This window comes from Pararge aegeria, chromosome 16 (assembly GCF_905163445.1).
Source record: "Pararge aegeria chromosome 16, ilParAegt1.1, whole genome shotgun sequence".
NCBI classification, from domain to species: Eukaryota; Metazoa; Arthropoda; class Insecta; order Lepidoptera; family Nymphalidae; genus Pararge; species Pararge aegeria.
The window spans coordinates 9,999,466-10,013,471 of record NC_053195.1 but is presented as its reverse complement, the minus strand read 5'-3'; the positions used below and the strand labels follow the sequence as shown (position 1 = coordinate 10,013,471).

The 14,006-nt window shown below is 36.0% G+C and overlaps 1 protein-coding gene across 1 annotated transcript; it reads right to left on the bottom strand.

Annotated features, from left to right (window-relative positions):
- Nucleotides 1-6,322: 6,322 nt before the first annotated feature.
- LOC120630519 lies at nt 6,323-8,308 on the bottom strand. The gene is made up of 4 exons (XM_039899768.1): nt 8,185-8,308; nt 7,556-7,969; nt 6,987-7,388; nt 6,323-6,844 (listed from the first exon to the last, which is right to left on the bottom strand). The coding sequence occupies exons 1-4, from the start codon at nt 8,306-8,308 to the stop codon at nt 6,468-6,470; spliced, it is 1,317 nt and encodes a 438-aa protein (XP_039755702.1). The 3' UTR covers nt 6,323-6,467.
- Nucleotides 8,309-14,006: the final 5,698 nt, after the last annotated feature.

The window sequence follows — 14,006 nt, the reverse complement described above, 5'->3', positions numbered from 1 at the left end:
CCGACATAAGTTACTTGCACAATAGGTACGTAGGTAGTGCAATGTGAATGCATTTTGTGTGATAGCTTTGTTTTTATCTTAATCTTACAATACTATGTAATGTTTGTGTGCACGTATCTTTATGTATAAAATTGGCGTGTGCCTGTGCTCGTAATTCTTCGTTACTGTACATTAGGAGGCTTCGGCCTCGGCTAGCCACCACCCTACAGACAAAAACGTAACACTAAGCGCTTTAGCGTTACGGTAAGTACGATGTCGCTTAGAAACCGATTATAGGTATGGTATGGGTTAAATATAACTGCAATGCTTCCTAACACCAGTTAACGGCTATGCATGTGCCTATGCGGCTATGGGATGGTAGCGGCTAACCATAGCCGCTACCATCCTAGACTATAATATCATCATTTACCACCAGGTGAAATTGCAGTCGAGGGCTGACTTGTGAAAACTAGCTTTTACCGATTTTTATGATTTTTGTTGTTTTTAAATTAGGATAGTTCATAGGTGATATTTATTATTGTTGAGATCCAGATCATTTTAATTTTCCGACTTTTTCGAGTGTACATTTCGCAATCACACGTGATCAATCACACATTACGTGTTTTGCGATTGCGTAAATAATGGAAATTCACTGTAAATTTTTTTTTTTAATTAGTCTGTCTCCGAGGGTCTACATCGGATTTATATGAAATTTATGTGGGACCATTACGAACAAAAAAATAATTTTGCAAATCAATCTATATATGTCGGAGAAAAAAAATGCCCAAATTGATAACCTCGTTCTTTTGTCGGTAAAGCATTGTATTTTTCTCTTAAACTGACTACTGCTAGGCTAGCAGTGTGTGATAGAATTTATGTATCCAAAGCAAAAGAGAATATCAAGTTTACCCTCGCTAATGGCGCGGAGAGTTGATAAATCCGTGGGAGAAGATAATATTCTGTCCCTTCCCCGTGGAGAAAAATGTCTTCTCATGAAAATTGCTTAATTTGCTATACTCCGCGATAAGCAGGTGAATCTGTTTGATGTAATTTATAATTTCTCCTATCCTTATACTCCACAACAAACAGATCTTCGGCAATGTGATCTCTACGCACTTTTTGCTCCGAAACCGGAGTATCCTCAGGAGATGTTGACTTTACAATGAATAATTGTTAAGTTTAACAATACAGCTAGATTCTCCTGCTTATCGCGGAGTATAGCAAATTAAGCTTAATTTTCATGACTTCATGGATTTCCGCAAAGTAACGCCTGCTTCTATCCACTATTTGACGTCCTTTTTGCTTTCTGAGTCCAAAGCCGTGGGTTCGATTCCCACTACTGGAAAATGTTTGTATGATGAGCAAGAATGTTTTTCAGTGTCTGGGTGTTTATATGAATATTCTAAGAACATATATTTATTATTCATGAAAATATTAATTAGTCATCTTAGTACCCATAACAAGCTACGCTTACTTTGGGTGCTGGATGACGATGTGTGTATTTTTGTACTATATTTATTATTTATAATATTTAAAATGTCTCCTGCCGTTGCTAGCCTTACTGTACATTTCTTTTCGCCTTTTGCCTGTGTAGAAAACGTCTCCTACCCATGTTAGCCGTGCGAAACAATTTCAGTTAGTCCACTTCAGACGTCCCCGCGTCCTCCGGCAGCGCGGCGGTCACAGAGGTCGCGCAGGCCGCGGCACAGCGGACGCCGCAAGGGCGCTGCATGCCCCGCTGCCCTTGCCGACCAGACAGACGGTGCGTGCACCCTGCACCGACAGACTCCGCCACTCACCAACGTGCAGCAGACACCCGCCCGCATTGCATTTTAATGACGAAATTGACTTATTGAATGAAATCAAGTGAAAATGCACTTTGTTGTACATGTTTTTGAAGTGAAAACTTCTTTGGGCGCATTTAGCACTTTTTGGGTGAACAAAAATCATGGAACTCGCTTCGTCACCGAAGGAGTTCAGGCCGTAGTCCACCACGCTGGCCCAGTGCAGATTGGTGAACTCCATACCTTTGAGAACATTATGTAGAACTCTCAGGCAAGCAGGTTTCCTCACGATTTTTTCCTTCACGACGAAGCAAGTGATGTGAACTTTTTCAAAGCAAGCAAGAAATTGCCTCTGTCAGGGATCGAACCCAAGACATACTCTGACTCAGAGGGACTCTGACACTGCGCCTGGTAGGTCGCCGCGCACAAAAAATAAGGTACGCGACACATGTACGGCATCCATCGCTTATTTTGCTCTATTATATAATTTCAAATGCTTATTACCATACTCCGTCGACCTACAATCTTGAAATGCCTTGCCATGCCAAAATTGGCATGAAGGCAGGGAAGCTTTTGAGATATGTAAAGGAAAAAAAAACTAATATAAATGATTTATAAAGCATATAACATAAATCGGCAGGTATGTTTAAAACATCGAAACGATTCGAAATAGAAACCCAAGGAGGATCCAACCAAAAGGTACAGTTGGAAAACAGTTATAGTTCATTAATCGTGTTTTTGACTTTCTGACGGACACGGTCATGCTTATTCTCGACTCAACCAGTCGAGAATAAGCATGACCGTGTCCGTCCGTTCTCAACGCTGAAGGCGTTTCAGAAATTCACACAATATTTGAGGGAGGGCCATTTTAGTCATGTCCTTTTTATTTTTACATACCTATATGAAGTTTGTTTAAGAATCTGTGTAAATTGTTGCATTCAGTAAAACCACTGGACCGTTTGAGTCTAAGCAAGCATTGTTCGGGAACTATAATCTTTAAGCAGTATATATATTTTGGACGTAAAGATATCACGAAGTTTCAGAACGCTGTCCATCCGAGCTGAATTGGGCAGTTTATCTCAAAATTGGACGTGCCAAGCTTGACCGTGAGATCCAGAGATATATATATATATATATATATTATGTCCTCGTCCATAAATTCCAATGCAGAGTTCCCAACATTTACTGGGTGGGACGAGTGAATTATGAGTATTAGACATGATATCGTCGGTTGAGAAACTCAACTGAGGTATACCCGAGTTTTGCCATAAATCATCTGCAAACCCTACTTGCCGTAGCTGTTGATGGCAAGTCCGCTTAAATACAGAATCCTTTCAACTGTGTAGAATAAAAAATAAGATATTTGTAGTATTTTACCGTAAAGATTTAGATTTGGAGTAAAGCTCCAGCTAGTTTGTTGTTATTATTTAAATCATGCTGAGGTAACCTTTTAAATGAGTTCACATTATATCTTATTAGCTGTTGCCCGCGTTCTCCGTCTGCGTTTATTTCTGGGTTTTACAAATATCTTTGGAGCCGTAAAGTTTTGTTTTTTGTATAAAAGTAGTCTATTTTACTCTCCGTCCTTTCAACTAACTCTATGCCAAAAATCAAGTTGATTGGTTGCTAAGTTTTAATTTAGTTCTGTTCTCTTGAATTTAACGATTACCATTCGTCTTTGGTGATAGAAGCTAAAACCGACAAACGCTAAATTCTCCTTCAAACCTCCAAATTTAGTCACCCATCCATTTACAGACTTAAGTCTATGTTGCTTGACTAGAGCAATCGACAAATTTTTGGTGCTGGTGTTAGGTCACGATACGGGATACAAGTTCTTGCCGGCATAAAAGGTTAAAAAAATATAAATAAAATAGGGGTTGAAAGTTTGAATAAAAGTCCTGATTTTTAAAGTCACCGAAACATCGATCATAGACACCGAAATTTACAGTCAAAAATGTTATTTATATTGATACTTTTTTTTTAAAACTTAAAAATATAATGTGATAGAAACATTAATGCCAGCTATGTATTTCTGTCTGATGATGATCTGATAACGTAAATATCATGGTTCTGCTGGAGGTGGGAGTAGACGGTCCCGCTATTTGTTTTTATTTCAGGGAAAATTAAAATTTCATAGCGGACGAAGCCGCGGGAAACTGCTTTGATATTTACATATATATGTAAGCAGTATACAACTTCAATATAATCTAAGTAGATGCTTTATACCTATGTTGTTGCAATACGAGCGACATTTCGTATCCTGCTTCCAATATTAATGGTTTCTGGGTGCATTGTATCTTTTTATGCAACGATTGTCTGTTACTAATGCCCTTCCTTTAAGGCCTACATAAAACTTCAATTTCCAATTCATGTCTGGCCGACCGGATAAATTTATCGTTTTGTGCATTTTCGGTCGAGTGCGATTCGTCATGTGTTATTCAAAGGCCGGGCGAAGAATTAATACAGGAACATACTTATAACTTCACCCTTGAGATGCGTGTTAAGTCGAATTAAATCGTATCATCATCATCAACCCATTAAAGACCCACAAGAGGGCAGGGGTCACCTCTTTCAATGAGAATGTCGTAGTCGCTGGCTAAGTGTGGATTGGTGGACTTCACAGGACCTCGAGAACATTATAGAGAACTCTCAGGCATGCGGGTTTCCTCAGTGTTTTCTTTCACCGTCCCAGCAAGTGTCCCCCCGAAAGGAAATTCGAAGCGTTACCCACTAATCGTAAATTAGTACTTGCTCTAATGACGTTGGTTATATAGATTCTGCTTAATATGATGAATGTGAAAGTGATGGTTTGTTCTGCTTTCACGCGCAACTTCAACATTCATAAAATGAGCAGGAGAGTACAAATACCGTTAATGTAGCTGAAAAATAGGAGACGAAGCCTCAAGCTAAGAGGTATCGCGCGCTATGTTTTTGTATTTATAGCTTATAAGTTTAAAAAAAAATATTACCTGCGATTTTGTTAATTTGCATGCCGTGTTACTAATTTGTGTCTATCTTAAGACGAGCACTCTGCACTTTGATCGGTATGACAGATAGGTACGTATAATTACATACAAAACTCCACGTTCCTTAGATTTTTCAGTAGCAACAAAAAGTTAATTAAACTGCCAAATTCGAGAGTTTTTATTTTTAAAGGATATTTTTTAACCTCTTATTTAACCTCTAATCATAAGGACAGATCAGTGATCATACCCAAGTGCTATTTTTTGTCAATTTAATTTTCCGGGGCTCGATATAACAAAAAATGTGTATAAATCTCAGTACTCATCGGAGATTTTTGTTTTGTTTATTTTCATATACAGTTATGACTTTTTGAATACCTATAAAGCTTAAATAGACACAACGCGTCGCCACCGCCTCAACAGCACCGCACGACGTCTTGACTCAACCAATTAAAATGTTAACAAATGTTACAAACCATTAACGACCCAATACAGAGCATTGGTAAGAGGAGTCTAATAATAATTTAGGTCGTAGCCCACCACGCTGGCTGAGTGCTGTAGCTCGGTCCCCCAAAAGGGAGGCTGAAGTCCAACAACTATATACTATGTATAGTATACAGACAGGTATATAAGAATGGAATATTTTAAGAGTTTGTGGCAAATTTTGATGCAGTGTTTGATAAACTTTGAACGTATCTGCGATACCTCAGCTTTTTTTAAGGTGCATTGATTTCTAAATGTGGATTTTATGAACCTACAAACAAGTCTAGCTCCCAAGTTGTCAGGCCATTACCTTAATAATATAATTGATTGGATATAGCACTCATCTCTGGTTGGAGGGAGGAAAATGACCCTCCACGCTACTCTATTGTGGGTTAGTGAACGATAATGATTATTGTAGGAACTTGGTAATTATAAGCAGTATCGAATTCGAAAGTAAATTAGTGTTGAACAACACGTTTTTTTTGTAAAGGAAACCGCGAGAGTAATACCTCGTTATTCCGAGCCGAATATGGTAATCACTAGACCAAAGAAGCAGTCATGTTGTATTTTTTACCAAGCTTACTATATCTGCAACCTATATGTTCCAGAATCGCCATTTTAAGCTCGCTACCTTACTACAGGCCGGCTTGCAGGCGGCATTTGGGAATTAAATTTATTTATTTATTATTTATATGCCATAAAATGTGAATGAGAAAATTTGATACAAAGCTTATCTCTATTAGAGTCAAACGACTTCACCGCGACCTCTCCGCATCCTACTTATTATCTGGGTAAAATAATATAAATTTGGCTTAAAACTTGAAACACTCATGTGTCAATCAGAACACGTCGTGCAAATTGATGTCAACGGCTTCTTGAACCTCTGCTTCACGAACTTAATTCACAATAAGCAACAACACTTTTGTATGCGCCCGCGCACAATACCTATTCAGATTTATTGAGGATCGCTGAATCGGTAATCGGCTATCTGCCCGGTCGCTCACCCTACATTATAAATGCATTATAAGGATAACTCAAAGAGGACAAAGTGATTTCGAAATTTTATTGTTATATCGTGCAATATATTATACTAAAGTGTTCGTAGTTATTTATAAGACAAACAATTCAAACGCTGAGAACTGAAAATGTAAATTGTGCGGTACCAATAGCTTTCAATTGCATAATGTTTATGTACTCGTATATATTATATAACGGAAAGCTAGAATAGCATTTGTATCATAAGCAATTATAATGGTTTTTATTTAGTCAACTGATTTAAAACATCTAAAATGCGTTTCAATAAATCTTGCAAATTCTTAACCAATTCCAATATTTGATTGATTGATATCCTTGGTACAAGTTCTTTAAGTTCATCCAAAGCCTCTCTCTCGGCGTTAGTCATCGTATTAACTTGGTCTTGTAATGGTTTAAATTTCGCCAAACTAACTTCCTCTGCATCAATTCTCTGGATCCAAGAATCAAGTTCGTTAAATATAGTTTTCCAGTCATTTTCTATCTCATCTGAAATTTCTTTGAATTTTATTTCTATTAATTCTTTAACGAGACTCGGTGGCACCATTTTCTTTTCTTTTTGAGATTCCTTGCCTACTTTTCTTACATGTCTTACCAGAGGATCTAAAAGTTAAATACACATAATTACAAAGATAAAATATACAACAATAAAGCAAATCCATGCAACACATGGAATATATGAATAAATCAATAAATAAACTACGACAATACAAATATAAAACAATATAAAAGTAATAATACTCACTAGCGCCGCACCTGTAACACTGCTGCCCATATATCTCAACAGCTTGTTCTAATTGTAATAAATTTGTATCTATATGCAGTCCTAAGCTTTTAATAGCATAAACAATTGCATATAAATCTGTAGAAGTTATGTCATCCATAAAATGTTGATACTCATCTTCTAAGCTAAGGACATCGTACATAGTTCGACCGAACTCCTTTAATGCTTTGTCCTTTAATTTAGATTTTATTTTTTCAATTCTATCTTTATACAATTTGTCATTAAGAGAAAGTTCGTTGATTTTAGTATGGTTTAATTTTTTAACAAGCTGATCAAGATTTTGAGTAATTTCGTTATGTAAATCCTCTAAAGAACTGCAATAAAATTCATCGCGAACGTTTCTTTTGGCTATATTATGATGCTCTAGAAAGAAAGTAATAATATTATTGAAGGTTAAAAATATGTTTTTGCATGCTATTTTCATTTTAATCATTAAAAAATATCAACACGTCGTTAGACTGTATCTGAAACAACTCATTTAGATACTTATAATAATTATTTTAATAGCAAATTTATAATTTTGTACTAACCTTTTGTTGCTTGATCTTCGCAATTAAGCTTACAAATCATGTTGAAACGGTTAAGTTTATTTAAAAGTTCATTCGTTTTATTATTTTTATCATTAAATAATATTTCTAATTTCGGGTAATCACTAAGGACACCGGCAACTATTGCAACAACTGGTTCTACCTGGTCTTTTTTTAATCTATCTAATCTTTGCAGGACATTTTTCAAACGTTCTGGCTGATTATTAAACCAATCATTAAAAAAATTAAGATTCTGTAAATGTTTATCCCGTATTGCTTCGGCTTTTGAGTGATAGTTCTGTTTAATTATTTTATCTAAGAACGTTTCGTTATATATATGAGCTATCATGACTTTAATATCGTTTTTGCTGTTTAAACTCTTATCTGGCGCACATGCTATGCCTGGTTGAGTGGCGGCTGAAATATAATTCTTATTAATATATATTTACTGAAAACGGATTATATTCATGATAATAGGAGAATAGGAGATCTACGCTACATGGAAAACTCATATTCCACCATTTAGCAAACAATCCTCCTTTCTTTTGAAAACTAGCAGGAAACACAATTGTGTAGCATTTAAGTTCCTAACTTTTAGAGTAATGTAACATTGTAATGAAAAAATTGCTTACCTTTTATTTGTTGGGGAGCTTTTGTAGTGCCATATATTTCAGGTACAGGTTGATTTTGAATAAGTTTCCCAGAAACATAGTAATGAAGCAAAAAAAAGGAAATAACTTTCATGATTGATAACATTTTGCAATGTTCTAATAAAAAAAGGTTCTTGCCGTACATATATACTGTTATTGGTATTTAAGAATTTATGAAGTTATTTATATTTCAATGTTTTGTAGACACAATAATGTAGTAAAAATGTGAATATTTGTTTGATAATTCAAACATTTTTATCGCTGAAATGACGTGATAAAATAACTACGAACATGAAAATGACTAAATCACGTGATTTATGTGGAACTTTTTTTTAATCATTTTATTTGATACTCTTCATATACCTAGGTATATTGAAAAGTTGTAAATGAGTAGTTCTGTTCGAAGTTCGTTAGTACCGTTCATGTTAGAAACGGCGTGACCAATTTTAATTTATTTTTCTTGTGAAAAAAAAACGAATGAATAACCCAAAGAGATAGCTGAAAAATCTAAAGAATAGGTGTTTTGAAGTTCAAGAAATAGCACTGGCTGTCTGTGAACCTAGAATTCTTCGCCAAACCTCCGCCGCCAAAATCATAAAGTTAATTTAAACTTATGAATTTTCCATCTCCTTAGGTTTATTCAGGACATATTCCTCTAACAAAAGCGGGGTTTGCCTATATTTCAAAATTAACACTTAAACAAACCCTCTCTTTTCTTAAGTTATCACAATTTCTTAAAAGAAATATGTTAAGACCGCAGTCTAAAACCCTTTAAAAATCCTATTGAAAGTCAATCTTACATCACTTAACCATGGGACACATGGAAACTTGCACGGTATACTCATAAACCATTAAATGACTTTGCTTTAAATATAATCATTTGCTTTAATAGTGAAAGAAAAAATCGTAAAGAATAGAACTCATGTTCTCAAACGCTTATGAAGTCGCGCAATGTATACTTAGACAACGCGGACATATTCCTTCTTACAAATTGTATCTGTATAATTTGCTTTAATGCTGGAAGAAAACATCGTAAAGAATAGACATGCCTGAAAGTTCTCACTAATGTATGAAGTCGAGCAATGTGTACTTCGACAGCGTGTTGGATTACGGCCTAAACCCTTCTTCTGAGAGGAGATCCGTGCTTTATAGTGGGCCAGTAATGCGTTGATAATGATAAAATATCTTATCCATAGACTCTTTGTTTATTAATTCTTGATTTTGTTTCTGTCATCAGTTTCATTATTTGATTGTGGTAAGATCGCCTTAAGTGATCGCCAAGGTAAGTTTAGCATCGTTTTAAACTTTCTGAAATAATAACAGTTGCGATTTGCTTAGCTTTTGTTTAGCTGCAGATAAAAATGCGCCAGGTAAAATAACTATGTAATTCGATGAAGAACGTCGCTAAGATTCGATGAAGGAGTAGATTGATTTTAAATGACGATCGGAATTCATTTGCAAACAACGCCCAAGAAAGCTTGTTACGTATAAGTTGCAACATATATTTAGGTGGGTAGGTATGCGTAGCGCGGGCCGAACGGCCTTCACCTTGAAAGCCGCCGTCTGACCCCGACGTCCCGGCCACCCTGTCTCCAACCCCTATTAGTCCCCCCGCACCACCTAACGCCCATAAATGAAGCGCGTAATCACGTTTAATACGCAACGTTTCAAACCCACCGATTCATATAGATATATCTGCATCATGTGCAATAACGACGACCACATTAAGCGCATAAGTGGGATTGAACCCACCTCTGCGAATAATGTAGTCTTTTATGTATATAGACGAGCGCTTGACTGACCTGATGATAAGTTATAATGCAGAATAAGGTAGAGCGCGCTTACCAAGAATATGCCTATTCACTCTTGATTTGAAGGTACTAATAAATAGTCGTGATGTAAATAAAAATATTTCGATATCATTTATATTTAAATTAAAATTCAATTCCTCTATAAGCACTTACTCCCGAAATAGGTTTTGTGTTAGCAATATGATACCAAAATCTACGTATCGTACCTACGTAGGTATCTATGTTTAGATACACTGTACGTAATGAACAATTGTTAGTCCTAGGGAGAACAGCAGGTTATCGTAAAAAGCAATATTCGTGGTGTTATTTGTTTCTTAGATCATTTCATAGATACAAGATATCTAGGTAGTTTTCTGTGTGTCATCTATAAAGTTACTATTTTCAAAATAACTTCTTTTGAACTTTCCAAAATTATCAGTAAAGCATGACTCTACTACCCATCGTGCTTCTACGTCTAAATATCCCTATTTCTAACACCATCTGACGCCACATAAGAACAACAAAGGCGTAATAAATTGATGTTATTATTAATAATATAATAACATGCTCTCGGTGTATTAAAAGTCATCTAAAAATCATTTGCAGTATTTAAATAATATTCCACAATACATTCGACCGAGCCAAATATTCGTGACGGTCATTCAAAGAATGGATCGGGCGAACTGAGCGTGAAGGGCGACAGGCAAAACGCTTAGGTAGGTAACCTGTTCGTTACAGAAATTACGTCTTCGAATGTTGCCAAGCGCTTCGCATTTTCCAGGACGTAAAATTTCTATAAAAGTCGGAGTTTCCCTCTAAAAGTTACGTCATATAGATTTGAATGATGCTTCTTTGACAAAGATAATATTTTTTATCATAGAAAAAGTGCTAACATTTAGCATTTAGTTTGTCTAGTGGCTAACATTTAGCATATTCAACTACGGATCGCGGGTCTTGTCAAAACTGGGGTTTTTTCTGTTAAAGAATTTTGATTACCACCTTATTAGAAAATTGTCGGTGCCTACCAGTGGGACGTTATTTACACGCTGCAGATAATAGAAAACGGGTTATATAATTGGTTTAAGCTGCTGACTATTATTGCCATAATATTAGCTGGAGTATTATAAGGCGTTTGAGCCGATCTCAATGCACTTCCGGTAATTAATGGAAATACTATAGCAGCATGCATAGCAGATGTTTTCCTTCACTGATAAAGCACTTTTTATTTTATTATCTATTTAAATTAAGATCAATGAAAATTAATTACTGATCAATAAGATCAACAATCAACCTTTCCTAATTTTCTAGAAACGTTGTCTTAGTTTCGGAAAATTTAATTAATGTCATTAAGTGGGTAGGTTTTATGGAAGATGCTTCATTGAAAACCTGAATGACAGTAGTATACGATTTTTATAATGTGCTACAAATAATAATAAGAATAGCCTTTCTCAAACAATATTCAAAATGAAAAGAATCGAAAAAAACATTCTAAAGGTTTTCATTTAAATTTAAATAGAAATTTTCCTTTGTGAGGCTGTTATTAAGGCAGACCTTCTTGCGTTAATACAAATATCTAGTTGAAATATTTTGGATATTTTAAGTTAAACCTTCTTTAATATTCTAAAAGCTAAATAGGTCAGCTTTGCGTTCGCATAATTTTTTTCTACCTGACTTATTATAATAATACCTATTGAGTCTATTCACTTCAAATGGTATATGTAGGTATAATATACGGGACTGTATAAGATAGGGGTTAAGTTTTATTGAATGGACTATATCTAATAACTCATTAAATTGTTTTTTTTGAACTAAACAGTTTTTCTGGTCCGCTATCATTTTAAGATAAGTATCTACGTACCTTTAATTCAATTTTTCTAAAGTTGCTCGAGAAACTTGTTGACATGATCTATTGTCATGACTTGACACCACGATATTTATGGGTAAAAGTGTGGTAACTTTTTTACTGGTGTAATATAGGTATCTACTCAGAAAACATTCTCTCCAAAAGTAGTGATGCCAGGAAAACGTTGTGAAACAAAAGTTTTTCATAACCATGAATACTTTGGTATTCCATCGGCATTTCCAAACAGCTAGCCTTGTACACCTTAATCCTACTAAATTTAAGTTAAGAAATCGGAATGCAATTTTATAGCGATTTAAATGTAGATTCGCATTATGTAATCTAAGAAGTTACGTCTATAAGTTCATAAACGCGTCACGATCGAAATATTTCGTAATGACGACGTTCAAGGTGCATACGCGCGTACCGAAGTGCGGAGCGAGCAGACTGTTCGGCGTCCGTCGCAGACGAGATGCTATTAAGTGACGTCACAGGCGACATTGTATAAGGGACGGTAATGGAATGGCAAGTCCATTATGTAAGCGCGCATCAATTAACAATTAGACGAAAACGCCTTACTATTGTTTTTTATTGTCCCACACTAGCCTTCGACCAAAGGACTTTTATATTTTCCGGGATAAAATCTATCCTTTCGCCGTCTCCAGGATGTAAAATATTTATTTTGTGAATTGTGCAAAATGTCAAAAAGTTAAGCGTCCACCCATCCAGGGTACAAAATGCAATTTTTTTAATTATATATATATAATATTGATGTCAACTTGTTTCTATTCTAATCTTTTACCCCTGTTGGTAGAAATATATCAGTCCAGTCCATAGCATCAGTCGTCAGTCAGTCTGTCGGCAGTCAATCTGTGGTCTGTCGTAAGTCAATTTCTATTCTAACCTTTTACCACTGTTGGGATAAATCATAGATTCATTCGTCAGTCAGTCTGTCGGCAGTCATTCTGTGGTCTGTCGTAAGCCAATTCACCTTCTGTCGTTAGACAGTCAGTCGTCAGTCAGGCTGCGGTCTGTCATCAGTCGTTAGTCAGTATAGCGTCAGTCGTCTGTCGATCTGACGTCAGTTTGTGGTACTAGTCAGTCGTCTATTGGCAGTCGGTCGTCTTTCAATATTTTGCCATGCCGTGGTCGTTCGTTTATCAGTCTTTCGTCTGTCCTTTTTTTTTCAGGCAAGTCCACTCGGGAGGTGACAAATAGTAATAGATATCAAATTATCTAAATTACTTAGATCAGCGATTCCTTGGAGCTGTGATTAAATCAAATTTCTTTCTAAGGAGACGCTTTGTAAGCCGCATATTCCGTCACTCACAATATCAACCTATACCTAATTTATAGATCAACATGTATAAATTTGGCAAAAAATAATGTCGAATTTGCTTTAATTTTAGTGATCGTCACTTCAAATACATAGTACGTACGTATTAAAAAAAATCATAAAATTAGAAATCTAAGCAAAATTCTTTATCTCGCGAACGAAGTTTTCCAACTTTAAAGGTAGTCCACAAAATTGAAACAGGTCTGAAATCTTTAAAATTTCTGAGAGAAAAGACCAATGGTTCATTAATTAAGTGAAGAGACTTAGGCAATGTTTTGTATGTGGGCCACAAAATCCATGCACAGAAAGAAAAATGTGTATTTCCCATCGGCTCGCATTTTCCCATATTTGATCCATAGGCAATATATTTTTTTCATCGATTGAACTATGTTTTAAAGAAAATATGTTTTTAAATTAAATTAGTTCCATTGTGTTACTGAGAGCTAGTTAAAGACTAATTAAAGTCTATAGTTTTATGGAACTAACAGGATAAAAATATCCTAAGGCATGCACCCAGCAAGAGCAACTCAACAAGTTGAAGCGCTTGGATTCAATTCCCTTACAGGAGCGTTGACAGCACCCTTTATAGGATATGAGGGGTAGTATTTTTACCATCGAAATTGGCGGCATGAGTCAGACGAGCTGCAGCCGACGGAAATGAGTCCTTCCTCCGCGCTATCGGCCGGCACTTTTGTTAAATTAAAATGGATGAGGTTTAAAGTGGAGCGGCCGTAACTAACGGTTGGCGCGTCGTCTGTCCGCGATTACGACAATCTGCGCCTCGGCAAAAAATAGGACGGCAGGCGACGCGTGGGGTCGCGCTCCCCCATCATCCGAC